This window comes from Scleropages formosus, chromosome 16, assembly GCF_900964775.1.
Source record: "Scleropages formosus chromosome 16, fSclFor1.1, whole genome shotgun sequence".
Taxonomy (NCBI): Eukaryota; Metazoa; Chordata; class Actinopteri; order Osteoglossiformes; family Osteoglossidae; genus Scleropages; species Scleropages formosus.
The window spans coordinates 6452022-6469767 of record NC_041821.1 but is presented as its reverse complement, the minus strand read 5'-3'; the positions used below and the strand labels follow the sequence as shown (position 1 = coordinate 6469767).

General features: G+C 42.8%; 1 protein-coding gene across 4 annotated transcripts in view; it reads right to left on the bottom strand.

Annotated features, from left to right (window-relative positions):
* Positions 1-330: 330 nt before the first annotated feature.
* gab1 (GRB2-associated binding protein 1) overlaps positions 331-17746 on the bottom strand; it is a 47916-nt gene continuing 30500 nt past the window's right edge. For 2 of the 4 annotated variants that reach the window (XM_018736033.2, XM_018736032.2), the window contains exons 3-13: positions 14868-15162; positions 12101-12311; positions 11645-11752; positions 10612-11216; positions 7604-7698; positions 7122-7425; positions 5874-5960; positions 3727-3820; positions 3309-3435; positions 1639-1767; positions 331-1459 (exon numbers count right to left, since the gene is read on the bottom strand). In XM_018736033.2, the coding sequence (XP_018591549.1) occupies positions 1301-1459; positions 1639-1767; positions 3309-3435; positions 3727-3820; positions 5874-5960; positions 7122-7425; positions 7604-7698; positions 10612-11216; positions 11645-11752; positions 12101-12311; positions 14868-15162 (2214 nt within the window). In that variant the 3' untranslated portion in view covers positions 331-1300. The remainder of the gene's footprint in view (positions 1460-1638; positions 1768-3308; positions 3436-3726; positions 3821-5873; positions 5961-7121; positions 7426-7603; positions 7699-10611; positions 11217-11644; positions 11753-12100; positions 12312-14867; positions 15163-17746) is intronic. The other 2 variants (XM_018736034.2, XM_018736035.2) reach the window with 2 other exon arrangements.

Genomic DNA, 17746 nt, shown 5'->3' with positions numbered 1-17746 from the left:
CTTGTCAAAATAAGACATGTTCACCTTCCAAGTTTGAAGATCTAGAAGTTAGTAATGCTAGTTCATACATAAACAGTGAGATCACAAAGCATTTAAAAGTGTGTAAAACATTTGTCATATTTACAGCAGACAGTTATAAGGCAGTCCCAAATCTGTATACTGATTTAAAAAATAAATATTTTAAGAGATGGAAAATGACTTAACATGATCAAAAATGTACTGGATCAAAATCAATTTCTAGAATACAACTATACAACATAGGAGCAAAGTCATTTTTTTACAGAAAAAGAAAATGTTGACTTCTTAACCATGAACAACTTAAGAGCAGAGAGAATTACATAACTGCTGCTGTTAAAATAAACTACTGATAGAAAAAAATAAATTAGAAATGGATACTTGAGTTAGTATTTCAATGAGTACCTGATTTTAAAAATTGTAGAGTTTAATACCTTGCATAATTAACAGGAAGTTTAATAGCTTCCCATTAAAAGCTGTCACAGTTATTGATTTCACCATTTTCCTGATGGTTAAAAATTCATATCACATAGGCCTATCTGACAACACTCTGAAAACGTGCAGCATTCTATCCTGCAGAATCTACACCTTAGCGTTCACATACTACAGATTCATAACAACAAAGCACACCAACTAACACATGTAACACTTTTTAAACAAGTTGCATTTTTTCTTGCATAAGTGTGACACTTGCGCTGGATAAATAGAAAATGAGTCATCTGCAGATTCTCTGCCAACTTAGAAAGCAGAGCTGCACACTCAGTTGAATTTAAAAAGAACCTAGAAAATGAAATCTGTAAAACAGAACATGAATCTAATTACTCTGATAAAAATTAGAAACAGTATACATTTTAAAAGCATCTTAGTCTTACCTTTAACAAAAATTAAATGACAAGGAACTTGCGTATCTGTGAAAAGTAAACCTTGTGAACTAGTCTGTTCTGGAGAATGTTTACTCAAAAAAGGAAGGGGGGGGGGGAAGAAGGGGAAAAAAAAAAAAAAAAAAAAAAAGCTAAACCAGTAGTGAGAGAAAGTCCATTGTCTGCTGCAACAATGGTCAAGACTTCCCAACGATGAGCAGATTGTTCCAACACAGGAGAAAACAAGTAACCTGCACCAAGACTGTTGCCATCTCAAAGCACGTAGGCACTGCGTGTGGCCAAAGAGCAGCACATATGATGCTGAGACTCCTGGAGTGACACGGGCTCTGTCCCTCAAAGGAGCACAGGGAGTGTGCGGGTACAAGGTAGGGGAAATCAGTGTTTCTGTGCCAGGCTCTATGCATTCACTTGGGGCCCTTGGACAGCGTGTCAGTCTCTGTGGACTGCCGTCCATCATTCCAGGCCTCTCTTGTGTTCTTCAGCGCCTGCGTCCTCTGTTGGTCCACCACCACATAGTCCACGCGCTCATCCGACATGGTGCTGCCCGTTCCATTGCTCTTCTTCTGCAAGGGAACAATTTTTGACTTATTTGTCCAGAATTCGTTTCAAAGGATTTCACTGACCTGCACGTATTGTGGTCTTGCAGAATGAGCAACGTCATGTGTCAGTGAGAGTACATCCGATTTCTTACATTCCCTGCATTACAGTTTGCTGAACACCTGAAAGTCTGGGACGTGCCTACCTTCCGTGGAGGAGTGGATTTTCCAGGGTCCAGGTCCAAATCCAGATACTCCACCTGCTTATCGCCTTTAGGTTTCACCATTGGACTGCCACCCCCATCAGTATTCATTTGAGCACTGTGCTTCACATTCTAGAAGCAAGAAGATACTATGAACAGAGCATGGAGGCCAAACTTCTATGGGTTTTCTTGAAAAGTGTAACCACACCCCAGAAGCATGAGAATATATTACTGCTAGTCTCTAAAAGTGGTATGAAAGAATGAAACTACAACGATGAGGGACAAAAACTGGGGCATAGATGACTACAGCAGAATGTTGCCATAATTAAATTCTGAATAAAACTTTCAGTAAATTGAGTTGAACGACACCATGTCTCCATTTTCCTTATCCATTTTTCCATTTTATATACAGTCCATTCAAGCTATTTAGAAAGAGTCCTAGAATGACTGAAGCTCTGTTCAGTTTGCTGAAACTTGTATGTCATATGTATATCCTGGTCTGTACTGTCCCTTGACAGAATCAGTAAAGTCAATTCCTTCTTTTCTGGTACAACTGAAATTGTCTACAGGGGCCAAACTGCTCCTGGAAGCTCTCTCCTCACCTCCTCTAGTGTGTCAAGGCCCGACACCTCCCGCTTTACAGGGGTGATGGGGACTGTGCAGTAGAAGGACTCCTCTCTACAGAGCAGGAAGACAGTGAGAAGAGTAGCAGGGGGTCAGAGCACAATAGGGCAAGAAAATGGAGAGGAAGAGGAGGAGAGACTAAAAAGCAAAAATTTCCTGAGAACAGTGATCAGAAAATAGAGGTCCAGACAAAAATACAGAGAGATAATGGCACTTAGAATGTACACAGTAAGGCAAATCGTGACTTAGCTCTTTAACTGGGCAAATAAAACATGCCCTCTTGCTATCCATGCAGGATAAAGCAGAGTGACATCTTGCTCTTAATTATTGTAAGTATCGTTTGGTGCATTAAAATTAAACTTACAACTATACTAAATTCCTTCATGTTCTTTTACAGAATATGCAAATTTGAGACATGAAAGGGGTCTGTAGTATCATGGCTGAAAAGTAAAGTTAATGAAAAATAAGAAAAAACAAAAGAGAAAGTGAAAGGGAGTTGAGTATTTCCACAAGACAGAATTCCTGGAGGGAAAACAGAAAAGCAGGTTTATTAGAAGCTGCAATTAAAAAAAAAAAAGGAGGAGAGAGAGAAAGAAGTGAGGAGTCCTTCTGACATGACTGTGGAACAACTTCTGCATTGGTGCCCTAAGCAGCCTACACCCAGACTCACTAGCCTTTGGCTGGAGAGGACTCTTTAGAGGCATTATATTTAAAGGTGCTTATATTTGCTTAAATGATTCAGAAGTTATGACACCAAGTATTTGCTGAATGGGCAAGTTTCAAAGTTTTAGGAATGTACTTCAGCCAAAACAAATTCTTGTTATGGCATACCCTTGGATAAATCTTATCAGTAACACAAATATGGAGCAGGTTTCATTTTCCACAACTGCTATTGGACACAAGTAGCGTGAATGCATCCAGAAGGAAATTTTAAATAAAATTACAAAAAACCTAAAAACATTACTGAGCAATAAATAAATAAATAAATAAATAAATAAATAAATAAATAGTTCTGTTAAACTTAGGATCATAGAGCTTCGTTTACATACTGGTTCATCTGAAGACATACTAGAGTTGTGCATGGCTACATAATTCTCATCAGGCTCCTCAGAATCAGTGCTGGAGGTGTTGCTGTGCACAGACACTGGTCTTGACGGCATGGGAAACCTGGAGGGACTGATGATGGGGAAAAGGTTTATACACCACCCTCATGCAGGCACAATGGAAAATCATGGCATGTGGCAGAGCAGGATTAAACCAGAGCACATCACCCCACACTAGAGAATTACTGTTTTCACACGCAGGATGCCTGACAACGAACTCCCTTTTGCCACGTTAACAGCTGTGTCACAGAAAATGAGTGGAATGAACTGGGAGGCATTAGCATGCAGTTAACTGAGGCCCCATTTCCAATGATGAGAGCATCCTCAGAAAGCCAGGAGGCAGTGGACTAAGAGGGACACCTACTCCCGAGCAAAGGTCCTGGTAACTGGGGAGCGAACAGGTGCTGGCAGCTCCTCCCACTCAGTCAGTGGCTTGATAGTCAAAGGGGCTGGTTTAGCTGCAAGAAGGGAGAAAGAGCACATGTAACATTACTACAGGCTGACCTCCCACCTAGTATGTGTAGCGTTCACACTCCACACAGCCAAGAAAGTGAAACTGAGTCAGAAACATGGTGTAAGCCCTTATGCTGGTTTGCTGGAATTTTTCGAAGAACCTAATGGTTTGAGTGTGGTACACAGTCACAAGTGAAGTAGAACTTTTGTCACCAGGAGAGGGCGCTGTCTGCCAGATAATCCTAACCAAAAATGCAGGCAGCTCATGGTTCATTTCACACCAAAGCACAGTTACACAGTACCAGCAGAACTATAATGTACTGAATTCCATTTGATATACTCTTTCCTCTCAGAAGAATGGCCAGTTAAACTTCTGATCTAAAACTATCCTATTTTCTTTCAGGAAAGTCAAAACCAACACCACATCATCCATGTCAATAGCTCTAAATTATGCATCAGGAATAAAAAAAAAAAAAAAAAAAAACCATTAACTGGGGTACCTCTGGAAACCTCTGTGCTATAACAGGTGTTTCTCTCTGTGTCTAATGTAGTAGTGTAGATTACTGCAGTATGTGTCACAAATTTTCTGGCCTTTGATTACATTTTTGTTCCAGTTATTGTCTTAGTAAATACAAGGGTTAAAGGGGTAGCAAGTAGCACTAATGTTAACATTTGACAATGGATGGGGGGGGGGGGGAAACCCCACACAAATACACTCATATCCTAATTACTGGTTATCAGTCTGCAGCTGTCGCCTAAATAAAGCCAGTGATAATACTGACTCCTGGATGGAGGAAGAATCTGGTGGAAGGCAGCAGAAAAATCTCCACAGCCCCTGACAAATACACATACGCCATCTGGTAGTATTCACACAGTACTAAACACAATCCATAACCATATGCTTTAAACAAAATTACAGCAACAACCGTTATCCAAACAACATAGAACTGAATGGGATAAGCGGTTCAGAAAATGTATGTATGTATGTATGTATGTATGTATGTGTGTGTGTGTGTGTGTGTGTGTGTGTGTGTGTGAATTTTAAATATCCCCTCTCAAAGACAGTCACCTTAATAAAAGTGTTAAGTTTCGTTTGTTATTGTTGGAGGGGTGGTTAGGAATTATGGTACAGTTAAGTAGGAGTTAATGTCTCTCCTAGGATTTGTGTATGTGAAAGAGATGGAGACAGGGCCTGGACACTTCATTAGGAGATGAATACACTCATCATTGTACTTCAGTACATGTTTTGTGAGATTACCTTTTAAAATGCACTCCCGTATTCCACAGACAAGTGGACACAGGAAGTACACCAGTACCTAAACTTCCTCCTATTGAAGTTATTAGGCCATGGAGTCAAGTGGCAGAGGTTCCAAAAATTAAAGTTGTGACATTTTCTCATCACTGCAGGTTTAAGGTTAGTGATGTACACATAAACACACATTCACATTTATATATTTAGCACACGCTTTTCTCCAAAGCAACTTCCACTGAACACTATGTGGTGTTATGAGCCCACACACCTTATTCACCAAGGTGACTTACACTACTTACAATGGGTCACTGATTCATACGTCAGTGGAACACACATACTCTGTCACTCACACACTATGGGGGAACCTGAACAGCATGTCTTTGGACTGTGGGAAGAAACCGGAGCACCCAGAGGAAACCCACACAGATGTGGGGAGAACATGCAAACTCCACACAGACTGAGTGGGGATCAAACTCACATCCTCTCATGCCACCCAGGCACTGAGACAGCAGTGCTACTCACTTTGCTACCGTGCTGCCCAAAACATACAATTTCACAGTTCCAGAGGTCTACTGTGTCTGGTTTTCTTGATGTTTTGCAACAAAAACTTCCCCACCCTGAAACAATTGGATACATTTAAATTCTTAAATTAAAAATACATTAAATCAGGTACTGGCACAAAAGCCAGATGACAGGAGGCTTCTGGTACAAAAACTTCTATGAAGAACCATGTACAGCATACTGAAGTTTCAGACCACTGGAAACAAAATACATCCCAAAAAAGAAGTGTTCTGCGTGGTACATACCCTTACGACGTCTTGAGAATTCACCTATGGTTTGTGAATCAGTTCGCTCTAAAACAAGCGGTTTAACCCGTACTTTTGGGCTCTGACCTGATTGGCAGAAGAAGACTCACTTGTTACAACATTTCTTTCTTTAAACAAAACAAATATTAACATTTTTAGTTATAATACACATTTGTCTGGAAAAAACATTTAAGCCCAATGTCCCCATGCAAAACAGAAACAGAAAGATGCTAGCTGGTTGTGCTTGTGCTTGATACTCCATGCAGTGCATAAATCTCTAGACACCCCCTAGCAGGAGTTCCAAACATGCCCAAGAAAGTAATTTATGCAAGGACAAAAATTCCACAATCTTTTTCACTTTAACCCGTAAACACTGCATCCCAGCTATGACAAGAGTATGAACACAGGAAACCCTGCTGCCCCACCACATATCACCTAGAGAGTCCCAAGCCAGAACAGAGCAATATATCTTAACAGCAGCCCATAGACAGAATGCAGAAAGCTAGAGGAGAGAGTGTCAAGACTGATCACAGCACAAAATGTGGAAGAAACAAAGTCCTGCATGGATTACATGTAAAAAGATTGCTGGTAAGTTACCTCTCATGGTTACGATAAAAAAAATCTCTCTCAAGCTTTTGTCTATCTAATTGGAAATTTTTGCTACCTTACATGCTTTTTTTTTTTTAATTAAAATCATACAGCTCAGAAATCAAGGTTCTCTCCTTTTTGTGATGAACCCCCCCAGTGACTGTGTGCTATCAAAGGGGACCACTCAGGGGGTGACAATGGGGGACAGAGGTGACTGCCCCAGGGTATAGTTCTGTCACCAGCTCCTGAAGCTAGGACAAAAGTACTTTTTGGTTAGGTGGGACAGGGGTCACACAGGGTGGCAGCTAAAAACAGAAAGAATACTTGTATGAAAAGGGTCACCAAGAACGTTCCTTCGACCTTACTGTTATTTTTGCCTTAGCATTAGTAAAGTTTGATGTGAAGATGAAAGGCTCTGCACTGGAGAAATCAAAAAAAATAATTTAAGATATGGGCTTAACTGTTGCCCATTAATAGCTTTTCCCCCATTCTAATGCCAAAAAAAAGCAACAGCTGTATCAAAGTGAAGAGCAACACAAGAGAAAAAAAAAATTAAATCAAAAATTATCTTGTTAAATAGCAAACACATGCATGCAGGACTAGTAAATATTTACAACACAGCCTCCTTCACTCCCTGGCAGCACCACCCTCCCAGCTCACCTTTCCGGTCTGGTTTGAGGTTGCGGTCAACCGGTGGTGGTTGACAGTCACTGATGAGCATGGGCCTACGGGGTGGGGTCTTGGGGCTGGAGCGGAAGCCCATGTGAGCTGGTGGGGGAACTTGCTTGCCCAGGGAGGAAAACTCTGACGTGCTGGGTGTCATGGGCACATAGTTAGGCTCCTGGGGAGGCTCGGCCAGACTCCCTGAGTGATGGTGAGGTGGCGAATTGGCACTCATTGGGACGTAGTTCTCATCGATCTCCTCCATTGACGTGCTGCTCACCGGCACAATACCCTTGTTCTTCTGTGCTCAATTGCAAAAAAGGATAAAAACCACTTAAGAATTTAATTGAGGGGCAAAAGGCTCTGTCTGAATCACAATTCCTGTGTAATTAGGAGTACACAATCTCATGTTTTGTTTGAAAAACAAAGAGAACGTAAGACCATTCGTAATGATTTGTTAAACCCACTGATCAACTCACAAAGTAATTGTTGAAGCTTTCATTGAAGTCAAACAAGCTGCTCCTGTCAGACGGATATGACCTGGGGATGTCATAGAAATCCTGGGATCCATAGTCTGCAAAGAGCAACAACAAAAGACAGGTAAAAATTTCAGTTGATTGTCTCCACCCCCCCCCCCACTGCTTTTCTGAGTTTGAGAGGAAGTGATAGAGATGAATATTTTTCATTGTAACAAATTTAGGGTTCACAATTTTCTGGAAAACATTTACTTTCTCCACAAGTGGGAAGGAGGGGGTTGCAAATGAACATGTAATGTGTCACTTCCTGAAAGTCATGTCACCAGAGCATGCATAAGTTCACACACAAGCATACAAGGCTGTAAAAGCCCAGATTCTAATACAAAGATGAGTGAAACAGAAGCACAGAAACACTTCTTCACCATCTGATCTCTGCCACAGATTCTCTACAGCTAAAGTAGAGGACTGAGGAGTTCATACTGCATGATTTAGAAATCCACAAAATGCACAGACATATAAATTACAGTTTACTGAATTTTACAAGACATTGTCACACACTTCAAGGCTGGTCATTCAGTGAAGCAGATGCATACAATCACAACAAAGAATGAAAATACATTAACTGCCCATGCTGGGTGACTACATAGGTATGCGGGTATGAGAGACCTACATCCTCGCATTACTGCATATACCATCATAACCCTAAATCTATGCCAAAGACATAGGTTTCATATAATCCTTAACGGAAAAATTTTTATTTAAAAATTAATCGAATAACAAGGCTCTAAACTCTGGCTCTCTGGGACCGGTAATGAACTTTAGACATCTTTAAACAGATTGTGCTCCAGGAACATTATCTGATAACCGTTCATCTCTAAATAACTGCACTGAACTCAGCTGTACCCCCTAAAAACAATAAAAAAATTGCATGTGAAAAGTCAGGAGTGTAAGTCAACATTTAATTTCTGCTTTTCCTAAATTAAAAATAAAATGAAAGCCTTTCACCACCAAAACTATGAAGATCTGTGTGTCAGTTATGTGAGAAACACCAGGGAGAGAAGCGGGGGGAGAAAAGAAAAAAAGTGCCATGGAGAGAGGACCAAGCTGTTTATGCTGTCTGTCGGGTCATTGTCTTCATGATTCAGCACATTTCACTCGGAGCCCACCATGTCAAAGGGGTTGCTGTCCCCTCACTTTGCTAGAAAGCTGCTAACAGCAGAATTTAAGATTTACTGGGGAACAGCTCAAGCAGTTTTCTACAACCAGAGTGCAAAACACTAAAAAGAGTTGTGATCACATCATTGCTTTCATTGGCTTTACTCTGCAGCATTATGAAGGGAGGAAGTGCTTAACTGAAATATCATTCATAGTCTGTACATCATCCTTACCAGGAATTTACAATTTGGTCAATTACAGGAAACGCTTCTTTCTACCAGCATCAATTATTTTTCCCTTCAGTTCAAAACTACTCAACCATTTAAAAGATCCCTTAGCCTAACATAAATTCTCATCAGCTAATATGGTCTTGAGGTTTAGGCTGATTAGCCCTGGCGGCTCTGTTTCACTTGTTAATGGGACTGTAATAAAACCATATTCATGAATCATTCAGAGAATGGAGAGAAGTGCCGCTACAGTCTGGAAATTTTAAAAAAAATTCTTTAGCGTCCCCTAGCCAACACCCCACAGATTTCAAAGTGGAAAAATAAGCCAGACAAGTGCAGACATGCCAGCCTGTATTCAAATGGTATGTTCGAAGGCCCCGCATTAGTAAGCAGCTTACAAAACTCGGTTTGCCCTCTGTTTCGCCCTCAGCTGGGACTTATGCCTATGTGTCACACGTGCACTGAGAGTCCCAACCCACCCGTATATGCTCTTCTACAAGAACAGCCTTTCCTTGCTTTCTGTGGCTCAAGTCACTAGCAAAAGCTTCATGTCTTGTGACACATTAACAATTCCCACAGCCTCTGCAGCTAAACAACTTGCCAAACCTCAAATTCAGTTATGTACCCATGCCACCACGCCAACTGTGAAAAGCGGATTTGTCCACCATCCTCTATTTGACACAAAATGGTATAATAGATCACACATAGGACCGAGAAATGCAATCAATCTTGATCAAAATTTTGTGGTCTCATGTGATGCGCAAATGTTAAAATCCAGTTAGAGAATTCCACAAGCAACAGACCTAAGCATACATTTGAAAATTCCTGTATTTTCATATAATCTACATGACCTGAAAGCATTAATCATTTGAAGCCTTACAGCATGAACTGAATCTGATCACAGCTTTTGGCAATAAAATTACCTTTGACCTCATAACAACATCTGCTATGTTAATGATTGTCCATCCCAGTGGAGTCTCTCCTCTCAGGGACCTTCTAAAAACAAACAAGCCTGTTACTGTTTGTCACCACAAGGGGACAATGTTGAAGGGCATCCTTTCACTTTTAATGTCACATTATTGTACAACGTTGTACTACATACCACTATTTGCCTGAAGCAGACACCAAAAGTAAAACAGCAAAGCCCTACTTGTCCATACTTTCAGAAGTTTCTAAACACAGCCACACACAAGCAACTCTATTGATATGTACTTCACTTTAAAATGAATGCAGGAGGGCTGAGAGGACACTTTACTCATATAAATGACAAAATTTTATTAGTAAAAAGAAAAGGGTGCCCAAGGCTAAACTGCACTGTCATGACGCCCACATCTCATATTTTTCTGTCATCAGCCTTGAGGACTGACGCACTCTGAAGTTCAGTCAGCGTCAGGCTTAACTCAATGTGAAACTTAACGGAACGAATGTCTGCATCTGAATCATGTCAGTAGAGAGTCAACGCTGGGCAGCTAGAGAACTTGCTTTAGGAAGCACAAGTATCTAACTGCAGGAGGGGCTGGATAGTGAGCAGCATCCCACAAGCCCATAAGTATTAAGGTGACTACAGGTGAACTCTCCAAAAGGTGAAGCCAATGAAACGCAGAGCCAAAAAACAATGCAGGGACAAACCTTTTCTAAGGCGGGTGGAGTCCACACTGCTGATAGTGTTGCTGCGAGGGGCCTTGCTCCCACTGGCTGTCGGGATGCTGTAGTTACTGTCCGCCTCCGAGACAGAGCGTGGAACTGCATATGTGTCCGTCGGGGAGCGCTCAGGAAGAGCGGCGGGGGAGGGCTTTGGGGGCCGGGGAGGAGGGACCCCTTCGGACCCAACTGTCCTGGGCACCTGGTAGGTGCAGCTGGACCCAGGTGCAGGGGGGAAGTCGTAGCTGAGTGACACCTGGCGGAGCCGTGCCTCCACAGGTGGTTGACGTGAGGACAAGCTGGAGGCACATGGCTCAGTCGAAGAGTCTGCCTCAGGCACAGGGGGTGGTGAAGACGACTTGGGCAGCAGCACAGTGTCTTGGGAATAGCTGCGGGGCAAAAAGTACAGGCCTGTGTCCATAGACAAGGAAGCGGCCCGTGGGGGTGGAGAGTCATAGATGCTGGATGGCTGGGAGAAGAAACCATTGACAGAGGCGTGCTTGGAGGATGAGAACGTGGGGGTCCGATGTGGAGGAACATTGTCGTTGCAGTCAGTGTCTGAGGAGACTGACTTGGAGGACTCAAACTGGGGCCTGTTTACAAGCAAGACAAACAATCAATAGACAATCTAAACAGAGTTCAACCACTGTCACTATCCCAGGTGTTTGCACTGCCATCACCATTACCGTTACACTGTTTTCATCTTGCTCAGCTTTGTTTACGCTTCACAACACACCATGCGTTGAGGCTTGAACTGGTGTCAGTGACTACACATATGAAAGTATGCGACTATTAGTGTGAATTCATGGGCTTACTTTACCGATGTGTGTAATAATCTATGAGTGTGCGCGCACACTTTTTTCATTAGTCTTTGTTAAACTCCGAAAGGGAATTTGTTGGAATGAGTGTTTTACAAAAACGTATGGGTCCATGTATGTGAATATAGCAGAATGGCATTAGTGAGTATTTAGTTTTGTGCACTCCAAAGACATGCAGCCCTGTCTCACCACTGGGCACTCACAGGCTGGACTGCACAGCATTCTTGCTCTCACACTCCTCAAGGAGTAAGTACTCCTGGTCCCCTTGCCCATGGGGAGAGGAGGTGAAGGAAAAGGAGGAGGGCCCTGAGCTAAAGTGTACAGAGGGGGGAATGAGGCACTTATGGTGGGGACCTGGCAGGCTCACCTGCACGTGGTTTAATTACCACAACAAAACAAGCCACAACAAAAACAGATTTAAGGTACGTTTGTGAAAAAACATTTACGTTGTGCACATAGCTGAAAATCACCTGAAAGAAAAAAAAAAAACAAGATCTATCATTGCCAGTGTGAAAAAATATTTTAATCAGATGTAATAATCTGCCTTGATTCTCCACAAGGATCCTCTCCCCTCAATCACCAACCACTCATGCTCCCTTCTACAGACCATAAACTGTAGGCATAGATTTGCAGCACTAGGCCACAGCCACGTGACTCACCTGGACTCTGGCTTTTTGCTCTCACAGTTGACCAGCCAGAGGTAGTCCTGGGGCTCCTCCTGACTGGACGAGGACTCCAAGTGATGCACGCTGACAGGCTGGTAGGGTGGCGGCACACCACCAAGAGGTGGAAGGGCCACAGGGGCATGTGCTGGGTGTGGGGGGACATCCACCACAGTGCTACTAGGCGGATGTGAGGGTTTTGCAGAGTCTGTAAAGCAAGCAATATGATCACGACTGTCAAACTCACAATGGTTCTGAGCTGGTCAGACTGTCTTAATCTAAATTTTCTAGCACAGTAAGACTATCCCTATCAGTGGCTGCTCTTGTGACAGAAGCAGTGTTGCTACTCCAAGGCATTAATTAACATTCCCTTCAGCATAATTCATTGATTATTTCAAAGGACCACATGTGTGCAGAAACACTTCAGTGCAAAACAAAAGGCCATCCCAGATTCTCTCACACATTACAAACTATAAAATTGTGCAAAAGTACTGGTGCAGTATGTATTTTGTAAATGAGTCACAGGTAATGGACAGAAAAATGCCTTGTGCCTGACGTACCTTGGCAAAGTTAAGGAAATCCTATTAAACGAGAATTTTTTTTTTTTTTTAGGAAAATATTACAGGGGTGGCTGGGCCTCTCTGCTCTCCCTGCTGCCACCGCGACCCTTTTAGGATAAGCGGGACAGAAGATGGATGGATGGATTACTTCCCTACCGTCTGTGCCCTCTATACAGTGGCTGGACATAACACTTTTCACTGTAACAAAAATGTTTTATGGTGAATGGCACAGGACACCCATTTTCTGTCTTCTCCCCACACTTACATGGCACATCACAATGCCCACTCCCACATGCATTAAAATATACATGATAGCCAAAACAAATTTTCATAAAGATCTTTCATTTCACATAGTAGCACTTTGCACACAACTTGCGACAGACTTAAGCCCTTTCTACAATTTGGGAATGTTTAAAATGCTTCCCTTATGACAAATCAGACAGACAAAACTACCATCTTGTTAATGGTGAAAGACTGTCAGCCATATACCACCAATACTTTTCAAAAGGTGCACTTTCAAATTAGGCCTTTGAAAAGCCAGCAGGGCCTACACAGCATTCCCTCAAGGCCTCCAGGTTGCTGTTCTTTCACCCACTGGTCTATTCATTACCTCCTCCCCTTCTGCTGAGCATCCCAGAGTGCTTTCATTGCACTGCACGACTGCCCCAAGGCCACATGAGGTGGGCCTATCGCTAATTCTGGAGGGGGTGGGGGTCACGCATTTATAGGTATGAATGCTGCTGATTTACTCTGTTGATGGGAAACCACCTCAGTCTCCATTCCACAACCAAGGAAGCCTGATGCCCATCAAGCCCACAGAGAATGGACAAAGGAGTCCCTTCCCACAGCTGCCCAGACATCTCAGCAGTGGCTTTTCTGCATCTGTATATTTGTCAAGGACACTTCCCCCAGTCTGTTACGAAAAAAGGCTGTAATCCTTCACTTTGTAAAGGATTTCATTTCTATAGAGCTTACTGAAATTCAATGCTGCAGTAAGTCAGATAAAAATGTGACTGGAGTGTCATGGTAACTTTACCAACAGATTAGAACAAAATCTTCACTGTAATGAACCACTTAACGGTAACACTGAGGAAACAGAGCATCCTCAGACTGGCGCAGTTGAATCAATAGGCGCCATCCGGGTAGTATTTTTTACAGATAAAACCATTTCTGCAAACTCAACCAATTAATGTAAGTCTAATTAATTGTTAGATTGTTGTCCTTCTGTTGTGAAATGCAGGACCAGATAGTGCTGGTACTGGGAGTCAGTCTGACCAGAGAAGTACCTCCAAAGGTCATTCCCACACCTGTAGTACTGCTAGTGAAACACACACAGGGCTTGTATTCTTTCTAAAGTAGCTATCAGACCACAGAGAACCATCCACTCCCCTCCAGCTCCAAGGGAACAGAACAAGGGTTTTAAATCCCTTTTTCTCTTAATGTAATACATAAATTGTACTTTTGCTGAGATATATGTCGCTTTGGACAAAAGCATCTGCTAAATGAATAAATGTAAATCAGCTAAAAACACACACAGGCTGAAGCTGCTTGTCCAAATTGGGGTCGTGGCGTACATAACCTGGCAACACAGGGTGTAAAGCCGAAGGAGGAGGGGACACACCCAGGACGGGACGCCAGCCTGTCACGAGGCACCCCAAATGGGACTCGAACCCCAGACCCGCCGGAGAGCAGGACCCAGCCAAGCCTGCTGTGCCACCACCTCCCCTAGCTAAGAACAGCCTTGCAATGCTCTATAGCTGACCAACAGCAACCAGGCTCTCAAGACAGTAGCAAAAAAAATCTCTCTCAATACCGTCCTCATACCAAGTGGTAAACAGCTACTGCTTTTATTTACATCCATGTTGTGTTTTAATATTCACCTAAAACTGAACTGTTTGCTTATTAAACTGTTGGAAAATGAACACTTCTATCAATACAGTTTTAGCATGTCCCACAGGTGTGCAACCAGTTAGCCTTAGACCCTGGGAGGTCCCCCCCGCCCCTTCTTTCCATAACTGGCATGGAAAGTTTGATTCATGTCTTCGGCCTTTTTTTTTCTAGACTTGTCATAAAATGTACATTGATTGCTTTATCCATACCAGTTCTTGCAGTTCTCCCTGTTATATGTATTTTTCTCATCCAGATGCTATATAGTACAAGCAGGCTCCTTGGCAATCAGCTCTATGAAGGCCCTTGACTCTTACCGTCATCAGTCGGGTTGAACCCACATATGTCACAGATGCAGCGGACCCACTTGTTCATCTCCTCCTCTGTGTCAGCTACCAGGTAGAAGACCCGTTCTATGGTCTTGATGTCAAAGATGAAGCTATGCTCCAGGTCCTTCTTATTAAAGGTCAGCCCAGCGTCCACCTGCTCACATAGGTTCAGGTCGATGACGCGGATGGGCTTCTTTGCATGGTCATTCTTGTAGTACTCCAGCACATCGGGGTCCCCGGTGAGACGGCCGCTGCGAAGGACAAACCATCTTTTCTTCCATGCCTGTGGAGAGAAAAAGGGGGGGGCATACAAAATTCAAGTTTGAAATATTTCATAACTATAATTTAGAGAATAGAACCAAATTCAACAGCTTGTTGATTAATGAAAAAGGAACTTTTGCCAAAGAAATCCAAAAGGGCAAGTTGTAAGCATCCCCAGCACACCTTCATACTCACAATACAAAAATGACCACTTACTGAAACTGATTTATTTCCTTTGTTAAAGGGCCAGCCATTCAATGTCAAATGTACTAACCCTCATGGCTACACAGCATCCAGAAATACCCAGCTCTGGTACACACATTCACCACAGGCATCCTTACATCTCACTCCCAAGCTTTGGCTGCATGGATTTTGAAGGGGGAAACTTGCAATTACCCTTTTACAACAGATTTGTTCAACGTCCTCCAATGTCGGAAAAGAAAACCCACGAAAGCTAAATTTCAGGAACCATTTCAAACGACGGAGATTTAGGGAGCACATAATGACTACAATTGAAGGCCAAGGACATTAAAAATAAGAGCAAGAAATGGCAGCTAGTGGAGTAACAATGACATCTGAGGCAAATAACTAACCAATGGTACTTTCCACTGTCACTCATATAGTACAGAGTGTATTTACATTAACACTCAAAAATGAGCACTTGCTACTTTGGAAAACAAGAAGGTAATGGGTAACCTAGGACCACTCATGCCAATTCGGTCTAGGCAAAGCTGTGCCATTTCATTCAGTATAGTACTGTACCACTGTATAGTGGGTACCACACAGGCCTCATTGGAGTCTAAAGGCCTTGTAGCTTATGTGACAGGTGGCCAACAAGGGAAAAACAGAACCCCTGTGCACAGTTCAGCAGCCAATGCTGGGAAATGGCTGCAAAAGCAGGCAGGACAGCGATTCAGCAGGAGGAGAAAGCAATGCATAAGGAATAGCCTAAGTTTACAAAAAAAAAAAAAAAAAAGAAAAAAAAACCAAACCGCAGAGAAATCTCTCAAGATTGCCACATGGTACCGCAACTGCACAGGTCCAAGTCAAAGGAATGTAAACTGAAGCTGTTTCCCCCCCTATAAAGTTTTAAATGGATTAACAATGCAGTGGTCGTCTACTTCCCTTCCACCTACAAGGACCCTTTGTTATTGAGCCAAGCTTAGGCAAGAGAAACAGCATCACCCCCATTCCATCAGCATACAAAGAATGCTGAGCCTGTAAGGCAAACATCTACAGAAGCAAGGAGACCGCTACTGCTGTCACCAGTCAGAGCAGGCCCTGGCACCCCTGAAGCAGAAAGCACAAGTCCCACAGTAGGTGTACACTAACAGACCAAAACAACACAGAGAATACTTAAATGCTCAAGTAAGGATAACTTTTACTGACTGAACGCTTACTGTATGCAAATAATAGATGGATGGAAGTGCCATCAGGCTGAGGCCAACTCATAGCCACCACATAGGTGGTTTCCAAGGTGAGGGAAGAACAGAACTGGTTTACCATTGCCTTATTCCTCATTTCCACCCTGAGTTGAACTTGAACCCCACAGCCACCAAGGCACCAACTTTACCCACTGTGAAACCATTTCCCCATGCATACAAGAACCTAAATATTACTTGTTGCATAAAATGGAAACAACTAATCAGATGTATGAGGACACGTGCTAATGAACATGGGGTTATTGGTGTTTATACTTCCTTACTGCTTATAGTACAAACTCTGCTCTCAAAAAAGTACACAAAGGTTTTTTTTTTCTTCAGTTTATGACAAAGTAATTAGGTTTCCATTTCCTTGGGTTGTGAGGGGGGTGTATGGTGTGCTGAGCGACAGCTCATGTTACCCTCATCGCACCTGTAAATGCAGAGGCCAAATTTCATGCGATAAGCTAAACACATCCCCTCCAGTATCCATCTGGTTGCACACTCATGTTTTTGCTGTAAAAACTGCTTCATATTTGTTTTCAAAAACTTGATTATGTATCAAATGAACTGATAAAAATCAGGTTTACCCAGGGGCAGCTTTAAAGAAGCAGCTCTCCCAGTGACAAGTGAGGGCCTGTACTGCCCCAACCGCAAAGACTCAGACCCCTACAACTGACCAAGCTGTTTCCATGGACATCTGCGTAGCCTTCAGAGAAGAATGGCATTTTGAGGGCAAGGAGGTTGAGCAGGATATGTTGGAGTATGGCGCATTATGCACCCCCTCAGCAGCCCAGCTCTGCCCACCCCTGGTTTAGACAAGTGGGCCTTTCTTTTCAACAGCCCCGTGAAGAGCACTATGATGACACGCGGCGCAAAACTCAACCTCTGACCTTTGCATTTCTGAGAAAAGCGTCTGGTGTCTCTTCTATAGGTGCGTCACAGACACCGTGGTGTCCGGTCTCTTCACAGGATTTTTTTGTCTGTTTGTCAGAAGTTCTTATCCCAGAAAAAGCAGCTAAGTACGCAAGCACACACAGACTAACAGAAGTATTATTTATTCATCAGAGGCAGCAGAAAGATGACAGTCTTGCATGTCCCTGATTCTGCTTGATTTTATCCTACACTTACAGAACAATGTGTTCCCCTTTTGTAGCAACATCATTGCTGTCAGACCATGTTTAA